Here is a 17,908-nt window from a genome sequence, read left to right on the forward strand (position 1 = left end):
CTGTATGTTATGGGACCTTGTGTAAACTGAAAGTCAGTTTCTTCTGATATGGCTAAAGTATTCAAGGTTGACATGGTACCAAGGTTAGGTAAAACATTAATGTCTTGAGAACATGCTCTTGTTAGAACTTTCTAACACTTGCTGCTGCTTCTAATGGCCTGTCCACGTTAGCGGGCATGCCTGTCGGGCACTTCCAGCTGTTTATATTTTCTCTTTTGCTTTTGAAGCATTCTTACCAGACAATTGCATCGTTCTGGCTCCATACTTGATCGGTCAGTATAGTGGAACGGGTTATAGGAACAGTGTTTGCCTGTCAGGCAGTGCCCGCTAGTGTGGACAGGGCTCAAGTAGCCACAAGGTGTTTTTTCAGCAAAGTGGAGATCTTGTAGGACTGCAACTAGCCATCAGTGTCACTCCAAGCAGAGCTGGTACAGTAATTGAAGGGGCAGAAAAAACAGCCAATGTTCCTCATTACTTCTGCAGTGGATGAGGAACCTTTCGGTAGTCCAAGCACTTATAATAAGCATTCAGCCTCCTATACCCTGGTAAGTATACCTCACATGTCAACTTCAGTCTATTTCTTAACACCTAAAAGTGAACCAACTCAGTTATTTAATCCCCTTTATTTAAAAGAGAATTTCTTATCCACTATTACAATTAATTCTGTCACCTGTGCACAGATGACTTTCAAGGACTTAGAGCCTTTTTCAAAAACCTTAAATTGAAATGTTTAAACAAAAGCACAACATAAAGCATTTTTTATTCAAACAATGAGTGATGTTAAAGGATCATTTTTTAAACATTTAAATTTGTGCGGATTCTGTACAGTAATTGTTAAAATTCTAAATTGTTTCCACTGTTTCAGCACCAAATAAAAATTCTTCACCAATAACATATTATTTTTAATATGGATGGAAGAAGCAACACCTACATGGCTTTTATAAGTGATGCAATAATCCGTATAAAATGTTCTGGTATACATATTTAACCAGTAGCCATTTTTTTAAAGAATAAACTATGGTATAAGGTGCATTGTTCCTTACAAACTTAAAGAGAGGAGGCATTGCACTAAAGTGTATAATGGTAACCACAGTCTAAAACGGTATTTGCCTAATCAAAATGACTAGATAAATCTACATGGAAATAAAAAGAGAACAAATAATTGCTAACATTCAACCATCTCATTAGATGAAAATGAAGTTTAATACAAAACACGTGTAGCTTTAAACTACTGTACCAAGAATGAGACAATTCCAAAATAAAAATATATTTACATTCTGGATGCTTGTTTGAATACTGTACTGAAATGCCTCAATTCTGATCAAGACCTGAACTACGAGCAGATGACGTCTAATTTATAGCTTTTAAAAAGGCAAACTTCAATAACACTTATCCCAGGAAGTACCATCATTCCTTATATATTTACACAATGAATATTCTACATATATCACACAATTATTAAATGGTATATTTACAGAATACTTGACAACAAATTTTAGACCTCCAAACCTTCATGTTTCAACAATATCATTGGCCATTTAAAAATGAAAAAAAGGTGGGAGGAGACAAGATCTATAGATCACAACCATACAACCAGGACATCATAAAATAGCAGATTATGTACATAACACATTAAAAAGTTACTAAGCAATTTTGTAACATGGTGAAAATTTATATCTTTTTCCATCATTGTCATGGGTGAAATTCTTCTTTTTGACAGTTACAAATTAATTCCTCATGTGAATTAAGTTGAACAACTTGCATGTTTTCCTTAGTTCATTAATTCAAATAGTGCATGCAGGAACTACACATAAGTATAATCTAAAATGGTACATATATATAAGAAATTGATTCTTTTACATACCTGAAAGTTGCAGTAATTTTCAAGCCCCATTTATTGCACAAATTTATATACAGAAAATTTTCACTGTATTCACTCAGTTCAATTTTATATAGCACTGGCCTATACGAATTTGATTCATTTATCTAAACATCACAGGCATTGTTGATAAAATAAGTTCCTAAAAATTTGATTAGTGCACACAAACACAATGCACAAAAGTTTAGTTGTCCGATGTAGCTGAAAGTACATTATGAATACACAGTACACTTAAACACAAAATTTACTGTCGAGGAACAAGGTCATTGGAAGTTTCACCGTTAGGGGACGTGATTTTAAATTCTACGACATATAATGTTTTTATGTGACTTCAGGATTATGCATTCAGTACATGCAAACATGAAATTCAATATTATGTACTTTACAAAGCCACCAAATGTAGAGGCTTAATTCTGTAGTAGTCAAATGTCCAGATGACTAAACTGTTAATAATTTTGATAATTAAATTCATTAGTTTAACCAGAGTACAGTATATGCTTGATACATAACAGACCACTAAAGAGTATTTTCAAGTTGTAATCATTATTCCTGATAGTAAATTTCCATATACTGTACATTACAGAGAGTTTTTGTGAAGTGTTTTAACATACAGTCTGTTGTGTGCTCACCTGTAGTGCATATTAATTTTAGTTTCACTTGCAAATATGTACAAACCTATAGTATACTTTATGCACTGTCTCATAAAAGACAGGAGACTATAATGCAAATGAGTAGCATATTTTTTTTAATCACAATTATTTCTTACTATACTGTATTAGTTTTCTTTGCTCAACCTTTTACTGTACAGTATATATACAGTATCTGGGATGTACAAAATCACTTTCAGAATGAAATATTGAGTTGTTTGATTTTGGTCAACAGAAATGTGAAGAAACTCGGGGATGACGATAAGACCATTTTGCAAATATAATGCAGCTATTCTCTCGGCCTGGTTTTCTGTACTGTGAACTGATAACTTCCCTCAAACAAAAAGCAAGGCTTCTACAATATCTTGTAACAATTCTTTTTTAAGAGTACATCATAAAGTAGCCCACATACCACTTTTATTTTTATTTACACCTAAGCTCTTCTCTTCCTGTAAGATCTAAGTTGAGTTGACACATGTTAGCAAAATTATTTTGAGACTACAGAAATTGCATATCCTAACAAAGTCCGCTGACACCAGTGAATAAAATATTTTAGTCTGTGACCAGATAAAAGTTTTACTTATAAAGAAAAGTTCATTCATTTAAGCTTATTTATACAAAAATTATTCAGAGAATAAAAGTCACTTGAAAGATCACAGCCACAAACCTATTTACTCTTTTATGATACTTTTGTAGATAGTGGAGCTTAAAAGAATTAAAGCTACCTAATTTCTTATGAATTTTAAATGCTAACACTGCTTGTTATGTGGGCGACACAAATTCTACATGACCTACATTATTACTGACAATTTCAGAATACTAAGTATATTGCGTGACTGGTAAAAACCCACTTCAGTAATTCCTAGTGCTGGATTTAAATACCTCTTAATAGCTTCTAACTTTTAAAAAATCCACTTAAAATGGGGAACTATAAGTTGCTATCTTTACCATGAAAAGTTTGGTACCAATTCATATCCGATGACCATTAAGAAAAAAAAAAACATATTGCTACTACTCAACAAACTAACATTAGTCCATTCAGGTCCCACTAAAAATAACGACTAGTACTATAAAGGTCAAAACAACTAAACATGACACACTAGCAATTGTTTTCACCATTACCAAAAAAAAAATACAAGGAATGTAAAAACGGCATAAAAAATAATGCTTCAGACCTAACTTGCAACTATTGAATGAAAAATGTTATATTTACACAGACTGTATACTATCTTAACAGCAATTCTGTTGTAATGTCAAAAATTAAAATTTTAAAATTCATCACCCCAATTATCCCATTCATCTTTTTCTTCACTGTTAGTCACAATATTATTTTTTAACAATGGTTTTTGAAATGTAAACTTTTCCAGTTCCTTGATTTTTCCATTGTATTCATCATAAGATGCCCCAGAAGTGTCCAAAGATGCACCTGCTTCAGATTTAGTCTTGGAAAACACATCACTCCTAGCCATTACAGGTGAATCAACGGTAAAATCAATCTGATCTCCCCAACTATCCTCCTCCCAGGCTTCTCCAATTTCAGCACCACTAATATCCAGTCCAGCTAATGTCTCAGATACAGACGGTGACCTTTCTTTCTGTAATGACTGAGATTTTGACTTTGCCTCAATCAACATTGTTTCAAGGTCATATTTTTTTGTACTAAACTTTGGTACTATGTCAGCAAAGAGATCTAGTTCCTCATCATGTTTCTTTTTCACTTTAATCGCCAAAACATCATACTCTTCTCCAAGATTTAGATTCTTCTGCTTCTTCAAAGATATATTTTCAGGACCCTCCTTAAACTGTAAGCCAGTCAGTTTCATTCCTGAGCTTTGTTTTGGAACTTTATTAGTACTGAGATCACTTTCCTTTCTCATGAAAGAGTTGTGAATGCTTTTATCACTGGTATCACCATTTTTATTAACACCATCTTTAAATGAAACTCCCTTCATCTTCTGCACACTTGTTCCTTTCAAATTGTCCTTTGAAAGGAAATCCTCTTTCAAATGATCCTGGTTAAGTGATAGTAAAACATTTGAAAAATCCTCTGACGGCGTATTATCCTGCATTTCTTCCCAGTCAGACCAAGCTTCATTGTCGCTACAATTAACCCCTCCTGGCACTCCGGGTAAAATTGTTGGACTACCACTATCTTCCCCTCCATCTGGTGAACTTCTCTCAGGTATCTGAGACATGAGCAAACTATCTAATGATAAATTATCCAGTGAAGTTATCTCAGGTGTACCGTCCTGAGAGACAGATTCTGGTGGTAGAGATATAGACCTCGGGGGAGGTGGTGGAGGTTCTGTCAAATAAAATAAGCATAAGTAAATGATAACATGAACCAGATTATTACTAGTATTATAGTTAAACCAGACCAATGAATCCCACTTCTAGACTCCTAGGGCAGGCACGGGGATTTCTTCTGGAATCTGTATGCGACCAAGAATGAATTTAAGTAAAAGGCAGAAAGCAATGCACCTATGTCAAAGGAATGCCGCAAAGAAACTTTCATTACTTTATACAATGCTGTGAAAGAGGATAAGGAAAAAATTACAGCTTTTCAATTGCATCCCCTCACAGTTCATGTCTAATAAAATAGAAAGACTACTGTATCTGAGATGTTTGGCTAAGTGACAGGGTAAGGAAAACATTTAACAAGGAAACTGGTAGTGAGCTGAAATTTGCTAGGTCTGGGTTTTAATTTCTACTTGTGGTTCATCCAGCTGTAAATGAGAGATGATACCTACGTGGGGAGTCAAAAGCAGAATGAAATGGAGAGTTACTGCATCGATTTTGGAGTAAAGTATTGAGTGATATCTTTAAATTAATTTATTCCTGTTCAACGACCACTTTCATTCCAAGAAATCGCAAAGCCATACATAATAAATTTAGTAATAATAAGACCATTTTGTAAATGATAAACAATTTCCTTAATATGGATTAAAGAAAATTATTCATTCTAAATCTCCACCTTCTGAACCTAGCTGTTACAATAATACTAATGCACCAAGATTAAAATATCTAATTGGTTAAATGTTAAAAGACCTAACTGGTTACATGATATAATAGAGGTAGTACAATGTTTTTACCATAAAACATGTTTTTCTACAAACCCATTAATCATAAATAATCTTTCCATGCAATTGTTTTGCAGCCACATCAACTTACTAAATCTTGAAGACAAAAAGACCCCCACTGAGCATCCCAATGCTCAAGTGTCACAGGTGCCCTGCTCATTCCTCTGTGCCAACCTCAAATTATCAAGAAAAGTGTGAAGAAAGGAGGGCAATAAAACTTCACGATTAATGGGTTTGAATGCAAGTGTTTTATTGTATATTGTTTGTTCATGCAAATCCGTTAATCATAAACAACCCAAATTGCAATTCAGGATGGAGGACAACGACAAAGAAGCATTCAAAGAGAAGACCTTATTGCAAGAATTCTATCTACTGCCCAAAAGGTCTGGATGTAGAGCAATAGTAGTGCAAAAGAAGCTTCCTTGAAGGAATGGGTTTGTAATGAAAGTCAGAAATTGCAGACATGACACTCATTAAGCAAACAAGGTGTGGCTGCAGGTAGTCCAAAAAACACAAACCTCCATGTGTACTTGGCTGCACATCATGATGAAGATGGCTGGCCATACATCCCTCCAAATTTATAGAAAAAGACCCACTGCAATAAATAAATACCAAAAGATGTGTGTAACATCATTTGAATCAAATATTCTACAGATGTTCTGCCAGTGCCAAGTGCCTTTTCTAAAGATACCTGAGAACTTAAAATTTAACTTGAAAGCCAGGAAAAATTAAAAAGCTCAAACCTCTTGAGCTTTGATCTTTCAATGGTGGTCCTCCTGTGAATGTCTAAGTAAGCCTGTGGATTCAATAACCCCCAGAAGCCAACAATGAAATTGCATTTTTTCAGTCTGGAAGATTCTTTTGACCAGTATAAAATGTTAACAAGGCGGTCTGAAAGCTGGATCCACTGGAGATAGGCACTGATGGCCTAACAGGAAACAGAAGATTATGTTCATCAGAAGAGACAAATAAGGCAGGAATACTATGGATACTGAGACAAATACTGTATAAGGCTGACAACTGACAGAAGACCAACAACTGAAATAAGGAATTTCACCTAATAAGACATGCAGTTTAGTGACATGCTGACACATCTCTTCCAAGTGAGGAGGTGTCTGCACACTGATCATTAAGGGGTCTCATGAAGCATCTTAATGCTTAAATAAAGTCCCAATGTGGAGGTTTAACTTTAGTCCAGAAATAAACTGGACAAAGTCATAAAACATGTCAGTGTTCCTGCAATGGTCTACATACAAGCCAAGTTGGACAAAGAACAAAGAAATAATTGTGAAGGATAGCTTCTCAACTTTCCTCTATTAAATGAAGAAGTCTGCTAGCATGGGAACAGAACTTTTGAATGAATGAGTAACCCATTTACTGCATTAAGTAGAGAACTATGTCCACTTGACTAGGTAAAGAGAAGTGAAAAAGAATCTGTAATGGGTGGCAATAGCTGCTGTGAAAAGCCACTCATTAAGACTAAACTGGATCACGTCCACATATGAAGATGAATGGTCTCTGGATGACTGAGGAAATGATAGAAGTCAGGTTCTTTCAGAAGAGCTTGTTAATTGGGAAAAGTTCTGGGCTTGTCTACAATAAGATCGGACATCCTGGAACTACTGCAGCCAAAAGTTTTCTAAAATCTAAAACTTCACCAAGACCTGTCGCAGACTGTCGAAGGTCCTGGGCAAGCACCACCCAAGCTCCTGAGTGCAGCTGTAGAGGGTAGTAAAAATGGTAGTCTGGTGTTCAATGACATGACAAACAGATCTAGCAAAGGCACTGCCCCATACCTGCCAGAGGGCCTTGCAGATGTCCAAATGAGGGGTCACTGAAGGAATAATTTGATACAGCATGCTCAGAGTGTCTACCAGCAAGCTATGAACTTGGGCACTGATGTCATTCTTTTCTGCTAAAGTGAAGAATTTCACCACCAGAAGATAGTCACAAATGCTTGGAAGCCTGAAGAATTTCACCACCAGAAGATAGTCACAAATGCTTGGAAGCCTGAGAAGTCCCACAAGTCAAACCAGCTAATGCATCTCTCCTCACTTGATCTGAGAGTCCATCAGATGGATGCCCCACCCTTTGTTTGAAGCATCTCAAAACATTAAAACGTTAGGTTCTGGTGAAACCTTTGTCATAATTATAGGTTCTGTACTAATAGCTGTGCAATGCTAATGGTGGCTAGAGGAAGCATGTGGACAAAGGATAAACAATGACTGGAAAATTTCTCCAAAGCCTAGTCTAGTCTAATCTGTTGAAAATGGAACTTACCATAAACAAACAGTTTGAGTGTTCGTAATAAAATTTGTTTCTTCGATGCTTATTAATTATTACAATCCTTACTTTCTTTTTCGTTAGAAATTTTACAATGCATATCATAGTGTTTTATATGTTAAAAGCTTATACAGTACAGTATTACACTAAGATAGTTGTTGATGCAGTGTGTTTGTAATAAATTGCTGCTTCCATTTTATTCATTTCTGTATATGTTTAGTTCATTTCACTTTTATAGTGATTTTAAAGGGCATACATTTTCTTACATCCCATCACTGTACTTTATGTAAGGATTACATTAATTATCACTTTGAAGAATGCCTAATACTGTACATAGCTTACAGTTTTGATGTGATTTGTCCACCGGTAATAAAATGCTTTTTTCATCCTCGTTCATCATTATAGAACATTTTCCTTTAGATGTTGAATTTTAAGTGCTAATAAATATGTCTGAAGTAGTAGCCTATGAAAGTTTTTTATATGATAAAGGCTTGTTTACATTTGCTTTGGTGTGTGAAATGTACCCAAATGTTCAGATGCCCAGCCTAACTGTTGACTGCCTAGAAAATCAAAAGTTCCACTGAAATGATGATGAGGTGGACAGCTATTGTGGAGATAAACAGTAGTGAAGGTCTACCAGTACTAGAATGTAGGTCTACCAGTACTAGAATGTATCTTGAAAACTTTAATGATGCAAATTCATTCACACTGATATAAAGCTAAGATCTAAAATAAGTGAGCCAAAGGTTAACTGTTACTGTGAACTGGCAAGAAATGACTAAATCTAATTCAATGAAACTAGAGTAGAAAGATAAATAAAGCAAGGAACACTTATGAATTCAGTAACCTACCAAGCCCACCATACTAAACAATAGCAATTAAGAAATTTGTAATACTGAAACAAAAGTTAGTAAAATTCAATATTTTACAAAATTACTCAGGAAATCTGATGATTCATAAAACTAATGTAGCCCAACAAGAATGAACAAGAATCTATTCATGAAACTTACTAACAGCACAAACAAATTAGTACTCACACCAACATAGTAGCAGTAAGCAAGCCACCAGCCCAGATGGCAAACACCTAAAAATTAGATGATAATATTCACATACCAGGGCACAAAACACAAGAAAACATATCACAAAAGAAAATTAAATGAATAAATGACAGAAAATGAATAGCATGTCACAATAACCATTCAACAGAGCAATACTGGGAAAGCAAAGCAGTATACATCTGCTCTAATAGGAATGAGTCGGACAATGCCTAGGACACTGGAGTACGACCTTTCATCTTTCAAGATCTATCAAGCTGACATGGCTGGGAAAAATGTGCCCACAGTGAGACTATTTATGATTAATGTGCATGTATGAACAATGCTTAATATTTGAAACCATTTACTTTGCCCCAACCTGAAAGTACATTTGCACTTGAAAATCCCGAACTGTATCTGTACAGGTACAGACCAATAACTATGAATCCAAAATTTGTCAAGTTTTGTATTACTTACAATGAAAATTTAGATAATTATTCATGCAGTCAATTATTTCTGGTAATACTGCAGTATTGACATAACTTAGAACACGACTTTACAAAACTTGAATGTAACACGACTTTACAAAACTTGAATGTATCATTCAAGAAAGGGTTTGTGAACAGTGCTGAACACGTATACTGTAACATCAAGTCAACTGCATTTGTATGCTTCAATGTTGACAACAACCTATGAATCAAATGCTGGTCCAAATACTTATACCCAGTACCTAAATTCTGAGTGCTAAACTATTGTATTAAGAAGATTAAATTTAAAAAACAGCAATGTTAACATGAGCAAACATGCACACTTTAAAAAACATAAAGCAGAATATGTAAGTTCATAAAATACACCCAAACAGTATTTACCAAATAAGCAAGAATTACTTTACCTGATTCTTTTGATATATCTGATGATGGGGTGAAGTTAATATTTTCACCATTGCTGGGTATTATTTTGGGTTTGACTGAGTTAACCTGATGAGGTGACAGTACTTTATTCACTGGTAAAATGGGAGTCGCCTGTTCAAAAGAGAGAAAATTAAAACCAACGTATACAAAAAAGAATAACCGCAAGTTAATTTCTTACATTTCATTTTCATGACAGTGGCCAAACCCTTCCACAGAGAATATTAACTTTATTTCATCTTGACGTTCATACCATACAAACAACCATACACTAGGCTATAAACTGTAACTCTATTGTAGTTAAGTCTTCTCTGAAGACCAAGCTAAGCACTTCGAATATTTTACAAGTTTCTTTTTAAGTATTTTCTTTCTCAATGCTGATAATAAAACAAACATAAACTTATATTTACTGAATAATAAATAGGTCAATGTTCAAATAACTTAAGTAATACAATTCATAAAGTAAAGTAGGAGGATAATTAGGAAGATAATGATGTAGGACAACTTTTTTCTGATAACATATGACTAAAAGTCATACTAATGTCTGTTTGTTTGAATGCCTTTCTTTGTCAATACAAAAATTAGTTCTGAATTAGGAGTAATTGCATAACATCTTGCAAAGATGTATAGCTTGCTTGTCCAGCAAAATGAATAAATGTGGGAAGTGAATCAGCTTCAATATTAGTACCATCATCATCACTGTTGGCTTTTTTCCCAAGAACACCATTCTCCAACTCATGATGCAAACGTGACTGCCCTATTACTATAAAAAAAAAAACTAATCAAACGAGCACTAACCTTTGGCTTTGCTGTTGTGAAGAGATTCTGTCGATTTTCTCCAATAACTGTATTAGCCCCAAGGATGGGCACCAAGTGAGCAAGTGCATGAAGTGTTGACATAACCAAAGTGTCACTTGAATCCCGAATCCCAAGCAGAAGTTCAGGTAACTAGATGAAAGCATTTTGTTAGAACACACAAAGACACATGAGTGAGTGATAGGAATATTAGTACCCCTTTGTGGAAGATTTTAAAACATAACTGCAATTGTGTTAGGCGAAAGTTTCTTGCACTTACAATATTGTAGTTGTTAGAACATATTATGTTAAATCAGGAGGTAAATTGACCCTAAATAAAAATGTCTTTTGAATATCAAAATTTTTCAAACTTTAAGTTTAATATGCATGCATTTTTCTAATGAAAATAAACCAATATTCCAAACAGAAGGCTAAAATTTTAATTAGTGATAAACTGTACAAATTAGAATAGTACATTCGCTCTTTCTCTCCTGATGCACTATCACAAAAACCAGACGTTATATTGGGTTAAATCATCTGGTTAAGAAAATCTACAATTCCCTTCAGTACTCAATGCTATGACAAATCTAGATATCACCACCAATTGCAATTATCCTGGATATACAAACCCTAGTCTTTTATAAAAGTATCTTCCAGCACACGTTTATTTGGTTGTTCAGAGTGTTATGCAAGGTGAGTGTGAGGAGGAGTCCCTGCCACTCACCTGACCAACCTATCACTTATTAATTTTGGCTACTGAGACACATGCAAGGTTGCTTAGACAAACGTTTCTGTTTAACAATAATGCAATTATCTGAATGTGAAAAACTGCAGTTTTGTACTGTACAAAAATCTTTGTTTTATATAGGTGAATCACTCATTAGGTGGGAAATATTGTCAACTGAAGGATTGCTGATATGGAAATGACACTGCTCAAAGATTCCTGTAACATTCTATATGGCCTAGCCTTTTACCAATGTAAAGGCAGACAAGGCCATGCGCAAGAGTTTAGAATTTTTATGTGAACACTAGACTAAAAGAAGAGTTAACAAGGGTTGTTAATATTAAGTGATATACTATAATAACTACTTGGTAGGTATAATTATTTTAAAAATTTCCGATATTAATAGATCAACCCTCCTCCCCACCTTTAAGGGGAGGGTGAAGGAGTCATGTCCTCTAGCTTTTAGCCTGCTGATGCAAAGCTCTGTTAGGAAACTCATCTGATCCAACAAGACTTAACCATAAGCTGTCCTCAGCATAGGAAAAAGGCAGTGGGAAGCTAGGCATGCCCTCTGCAATGTCCACTGTGATACCTTAGACAAAATGCTTGCCTGTCAAAACAGCCTGGGCAGTTATACAACACATTAAGAAGCCACCATGGGTCCTAAGGAGAAGGTGTCCAAGCCTTGTAGGTTACAAGAAGGGGGAAAAGGTGATCTGACATTTCCAGAGACCCTGGAAATAAGAGAATCTCCCCCTGAAGAAAAAGGAAAGAACAATTCCCCCAAATTCATGGGCCCATGGACGCAATACCATACTGTCCTCCTCGTAGGATGAATGCCACTCAGGTGAGTGGAGGGGACTCCCCAGGAATTCATCAGGCTTACCTTTTGCAACCTTGTTAAGGCGTGACAACTAAACCAGCTTGCACTCAAAGACCTTGTATATAAAGCAAAAGTTTTCCCACTTTGTAGAAAGAATAATCTTTTAAATAGTGCAAAGTGTTACACCTAGTATATTAATTAACAATGGTTTAAAGCAACTAGCACATATAAAGATACTTCTAACATCGTGTGCCAAATTACCATAAACTATTTGTCACCAACTAGGACTGGCAGTTTATGAATTATCAACACAAGACAAGGATTTCTACCATATAATTATTATTAGGTAGTTCGCTCAAAACCACAAAGTTAAATTCATAACCCTTGCATGGCTGGCCATGGGTTTGAATAAATGAAAGAAGACCTTTCTGGGTGCAATTCAATCAAACCATGGAAACAAAAGATAAAAAAGAGCAATTTTTTAGTTATGTTGTTCTGCATGTGCAGCAGCAAACACTGACAAAATAGCTGTATATTATAATCTCAGTTTCTCAGTTAGTGTTTTAAAATACAGCTGTATTTTAAACTGATAGCTAATAGCTAAAATTTTGCACAGTTTTACTAATTTATTAAAGAAAATGTTTGAAAGCACTTCCTTAGTTTGTCCTCATGTGAAATATTCAAAACACAAAAAGAATAAAATATATGTGCAGTAATTAACTCTAATGAAACTAAATTTACATACTGATGGCAAACTTACAACACTTTTACAGCACAGATATCACAATCTAGTTTGTAATTATAAAAAATGTAAAATCTTTGTTCGAAGATCAACACAGACAAAAAACATTAATGGATATGACAAACATCTCTAATGTATTCAGTAAGGTCGTAATACCCATAAGCAAATAATGTTTTGTAGACTCCCTACTGCTTTTATAAACCGTAAGAGAAATACAGTTATTTGTCAAGGCATAATTTCAGTTTTGAGATAAATTTTTAATAGCTTAAATAAAAAAGGATACAGTATTGATAAATATTTATACAAAATAATTAGTATGCAATGTTTACAATAGTCTTCATTTTTCACAATGACCTAGAGTTCCAGTTTCCATGCTAACTCAATTTTCTAGGGCAAAAAACTAACTTGCAAATTATGAATTAACACAAGTGCTGTCAAATGATGATACAGTTGTTCAAAATTTGTAAAAAGGTTGTTTATGTAGAACCTTGACCTTCACCAAAGGGGGAAAGTGACGAATGTAAAGGATTGGATCTAAAAGGTATTCCAGTAAGGAAGCTACCATTCAAATATGACAGCCATACTTCAAAAACTTCTAAAGTTACGAACTTGAAAACTTGAAACTGTAGTCTATGAATCATCAGCAGCAAAACTGAAGACATCACAATAACTTTAAGGACAATCATCCTTGTGAGCTAGATAAACAACTTCAGCACTACAATACTTACAACTTCATCTGCTAATATATCCTTTGAGATCAGATGTACATAATGCGGCAAGTATAATAAAAGTATGCTCCGTACTGTGGCATCGTGCACACTGAAGAGGCGAACTATTTGTGGTACAATGTCTCTTTCAAATACCTTTTCACTAAACAATCCACCTGTACCATCATCTGCAACAAGATAAAAAAAATTAATACAGTTAATAACAATTATATTAATTATGACAAGTATACAGAGCATATTTTGGGGAGGAGTTGAAAGGTTAGAAACTTCCCTTGCAAGCTAACATAAAACAGAATTTCCATTTGTAAGAAAAAAAGGAAAGTAAAAATAAAAATTAATATAAATGAACGTAATATTCCAATAACAATAAATGAAACTGAAAATATGTAATTTAGAGCAAACAACAAATGAAGTATAGACATCTAAAGTTAAAAAAAAAGCTAATGAAAATGTGCATGAGTGTATATCTTCAAACTCAAACCTAAACTTAGGTCAGGCAACCCATATATATTTTATGAATGAACACAACAAAACAAACACTTTTGGCCAACCCTAAGAAAGTTTAGAACCTTAGCTCTGAGGCTATTTAATGATGTCAATTACTGATAATGATAATCAATGACATGGTTTAATTACTCAAAGATAATGACAATCTTTAGGTGCCCTGAAGGTGGCCCTGCATTCCGAGCAGTCCTTCAATTGCTGCTGACATTTCCTTCGAAACTTCTCATCCAATTATACAACCCCCATTCAAGTTTTATTGAAAGGTTCCATATCAAGAATTCCATTTCTTTCAACAGTATAATACACTACCTCATAACTATTTTCCATTTATGCAAAATTATTTGAACAACTAAAGTGTTACTAAAAAGTCATAATGGGTTTGTCAATATCAAAATAGGTCACTGATATACTGCAATTCATTTACCATGCTTTATATAATTACCTGCACAGCACTTCAAAATAATCACTGTACAGATGGGCACATTACTTTCATGAAAAAAAATCCAAACACAACTCTAAGAAAATATCTTGTAACAAAAAATCTCAAGAAGTTACCTTTACCTTTGAAAATGAATTAAACTTACTTGTTTTTGGTGTAAGAACCATTGGCATGAGATGAGTTACAGCCGCAGGATGTAAAAGGAGTGGTCGGCTTAAGAGAGCACCAGCCAGAGTACTTGACACTAGTTCCTCTGGATATTGTTTCAAATGCTCTCCAACATTCCTGAAATATTTGAAGTATGCTAATAAGTAGATAAAATAGGAGCAAAACTCTGTGTTACATTATATCCAGAATAAGTGCTCCTAATAATTCTGGATATACTGTAGTGCAAAGTTAGGAGTTTGGATATGAGGCATAAAAGTGGATAAATATGTGCACCCTATTCCGATCACTTACAGCAGTCCATCATAGCTCTTGCTTTTCCTGTCCTCTCTACAGTCCTACCAGCTTGTAAGACACTGACAATACTGTTATGATTACATGTGGTGGTGAAGATGAATGATCATAAAATCCTCAACCTGCAACTTGGACCAGGTCTACGTGTTTTCACAACTTCACTTTCTTCCTTTATTCTATATCCCATTATATGTTTTAATAAATGGACAGACTTATACATTGGATACTAAATTCTGACATCATTCTTTGGCTAAATGAACAAAGATATGCATGACATATATTCAGGCTATCGACTTTTAGAGGCAGTGTGACAATTATTAGCTCATGAGTAAGTTCTTTGGACCCCACTTTATTCCATATTTACTTTGGAAATCCTTAAAATAATTTTAATTTCCAGTGTCTTATCCTGTTTGTCTCTTTATGTGAGTGGCCTACTACCTGATGAAATATGTTCAACTGCAAGTCATTTTTTTGAGAAAATAACTATGAAAATATTCAGTTCTCTTTTGCTCACTTTCAAACACTTTCCACAAAGAAAAGACTTACTCTAATCAAGAACTAATAAAAGGACTACGAAACAAATGCAAATACAGAACAGCATTTACTCACTGGAGGAATTCTTCTCTCTTGTGGTCATGAAGAAGAAGGACATTGCTTAAATTGTCATGAATTTTGAGGAAATCATGACTAAAGATTTGATGTTTGGCAAGTTCTGCCAAGCGAGGCCGTTTACTCCAGTCTTTACTCAAACCTTTCTCAGTAATGACATTCAAAAAGTCTTCTGCACCAGCTATTTCTGCCAAAATAAAAAAAAAACACATGCTTTATTTGTCCTTTCAAATCTAATGACATATAAGAAAACAAATTATATGATATACATTGCATATACATGTATGTGGATCTTTTGTATACTACAAAGGTATGTACAGCAAGTGAATATCTTGTACTGTACCACATGTCAGAAGATAGTAACACTGTAGCAATATAATTAATTATTTCATCTTTCAAGCGAACTTACTATCTTCTCAAAAAAAACTGTGTGCTGTGCATACGTAGAGGAAGTTCAGAGTTTAATGATTAAGCAAATGAATCATTCAAAGCTGGGATAGGAGGTGAGCATTTTGATTTATTCAGATCCTTACCTGTGACGATGTCAGGGGTCAAGATTTCTTTTACTAAGCAAGAAAATGCATATGAATCTCTTGCATGTTGGTATGAAGGGGAGATTCTAGACTTATCATCAGGTGGAACAGACTTTTCATGGCAGTAACTATTTATATGCTCAATGTGATCCCGAGTCAGTTCTCCAAAGCTGCAACAAAATTTTTAAAGTTCGCAGTAAACAGGATGGTAAGATAAATTTTCCTATATAAATTGTAGCAAATATATAACATGCAGTAAATCATGAATATCACACATATTTATGAAGCCATCAAATCTGGACTGATTCTGGTGAAAATACAAACTCAGTCATGAATAATTTAAAAGTTACTTTATATACGGCCCAATACTTTCATATTCATTTATTAATACTGTACACAAGCTATACTTAATCACAAGTACATCAAAATCTATGCTGATAAACTAACAGAAGTCAAAGTTACCAAGTCATGCAATGTCAAATTATTCACAGTATTATGACTTGACCCTCAAAGTAGCACTTGAAATAATATAATTTTGGTACGATATCATATACTGTAATACAATTTTCAAGTCTTTGCAGTTTAGACCCCTCCCAAACTATTCATAACCAACAGCACATTTCTTACTTTCTCCTGACCATTCCATAAAAGCTGAAGAAACAGTAATATAACAATGAAAAACTCAAAAGTACCTGCATGAGTATTCAAGACCCCACAGTTTCCATGCTCCATCAGAGGTGACGAAAATTCCAGCTGGACTCACGTTGTTGTGACTAACACCTGCCTGAAAGAATAAAGGAACAACACATTTAGAATTTGTTTTAAAATCACAGTACTCTCAAAACAGCATGTTATTGTCACTTACAATAAACTTCATTCATTTCTATCCACAGAGTTTATTAACAGATACAAACTACAACATACATGATCAGACTGGTTAACTACCATTTTGTTGGAAAAATGTTGCAAAATCCCTCTCCCCTTTCTCTCTGATTATCAATGAAATCATTTGGGTTTGTCTTTAAATTCATACTTAAAAATTAAAATAACGATACCATACTACACTATATTTCTCATTAAACTGAGAAAATGTCATTAATGAGTGAAAATGTAAACATGATACAACTTTCCATAGAATCTTGAAGAAAGAAAGAGAGATCTCTAATTGGAAAGAATATTGGTAAATATAAGGATACAATATTGATTAACATAAAAACTATATTTCTCAAAGCCATCTTCTGAATATAATAAAAAATTTTATTCTCTCTTTTGGTGAAGAAGCTGAGATGGGCATAGTCACCAAAGCCAAACTTAGTTATGCAAAAATGGTGTTTGCTGTTATCATAATGCTGGCGACATCTTTTTAAAAAATATACAAACTAATACTTAAGGATACTGAAACAAAAGTAGAGGATTACATAATCCAGAAGTGAATGGCATGGTGGAGTACCTTTGGAGTTGTAAGATCTAAATTGTATAAAAAGGCTAAGTGGCAATAGCATTCAATCAAGGTGCTCTTGAAAGCAATGACCCACAAGAATGGCTATTTAGAGCTCTATCTATGGTAGAAGCACTGTCTCATATGAATGCCAATACTATTAAGTCATAAATAATGCAACTACTGCTTTAAACAGTCTTACATTAGGTTCTAAATGAGGGGTGAGGAATCCCCATCATATGGATAAGATACAAACATCTTTTTATTATGAAGCTTTGTTCCA

General features: G+C 34.3%; 1 protein-coding gene across 1 annotated transcript in view; it reads right to left on the minus strand.

Annotated features, from left to right (window-relative positions):
- Positions 1-747: 747 nt before the first annotated feature.
- Positions 748-17,908, minus strand: part of LOC136831222 (protein-associating with the carboxyl-terminal domain of ezrin) — a 28,466-nt gene continuing 11,305 nt past the window's right edge. The window contains exons 4-11 of the mRNA XM_067091240.1: positions 16,880-16,971; positions 16,188-16,357; positions 15,655-15,841; positions 14,732-14,871; positions 13,644-13,810; positions 10,630-10,779; positions 9,816-9,945; positions 748-4,831 (exon numbers count right to left, since the gene is read on the minus strand). Coding sequence (XP_066947341.1) covers positions 3,795-4,831; positions 9,816-9,945; positions 10,630-10,779; positions 13,644-13,810; positions 14,732-14,871; positions 15,655-15,841; positions 16,188-16,357; positions 16,880-16,971 — 2,073 coding nt within the window. The 3' untranslated portion in view covers positions 748-3,794. The remainder of the gene's footprint in view (positions 4,832-9,815; positions 9,946-10,629; positions 10,780-13,643; positions 13,811-14,731; positions 14,872-15,654; positions 15,842-16,187; positions 16,358-16,879; positions 16,972-17,908) is intronic.

This window comes from Macrobrachium rosenbergii, chromosome 48 (assembly GCF_040412425.1).
Source record: "Macrobrachium rosenbergii isolate ZJJX-2024 chromosome 48, ASM4041242v1, whole genome shotgun sequence".
Classification (NCBI taxonomy): domain Eukaryota; kingdom Metazoa; phylum Arthropoda; class Malacostraca; order Decapoda; family Palaemonidae; genus Macrobrachium; species Macrobrachium rosenbergii.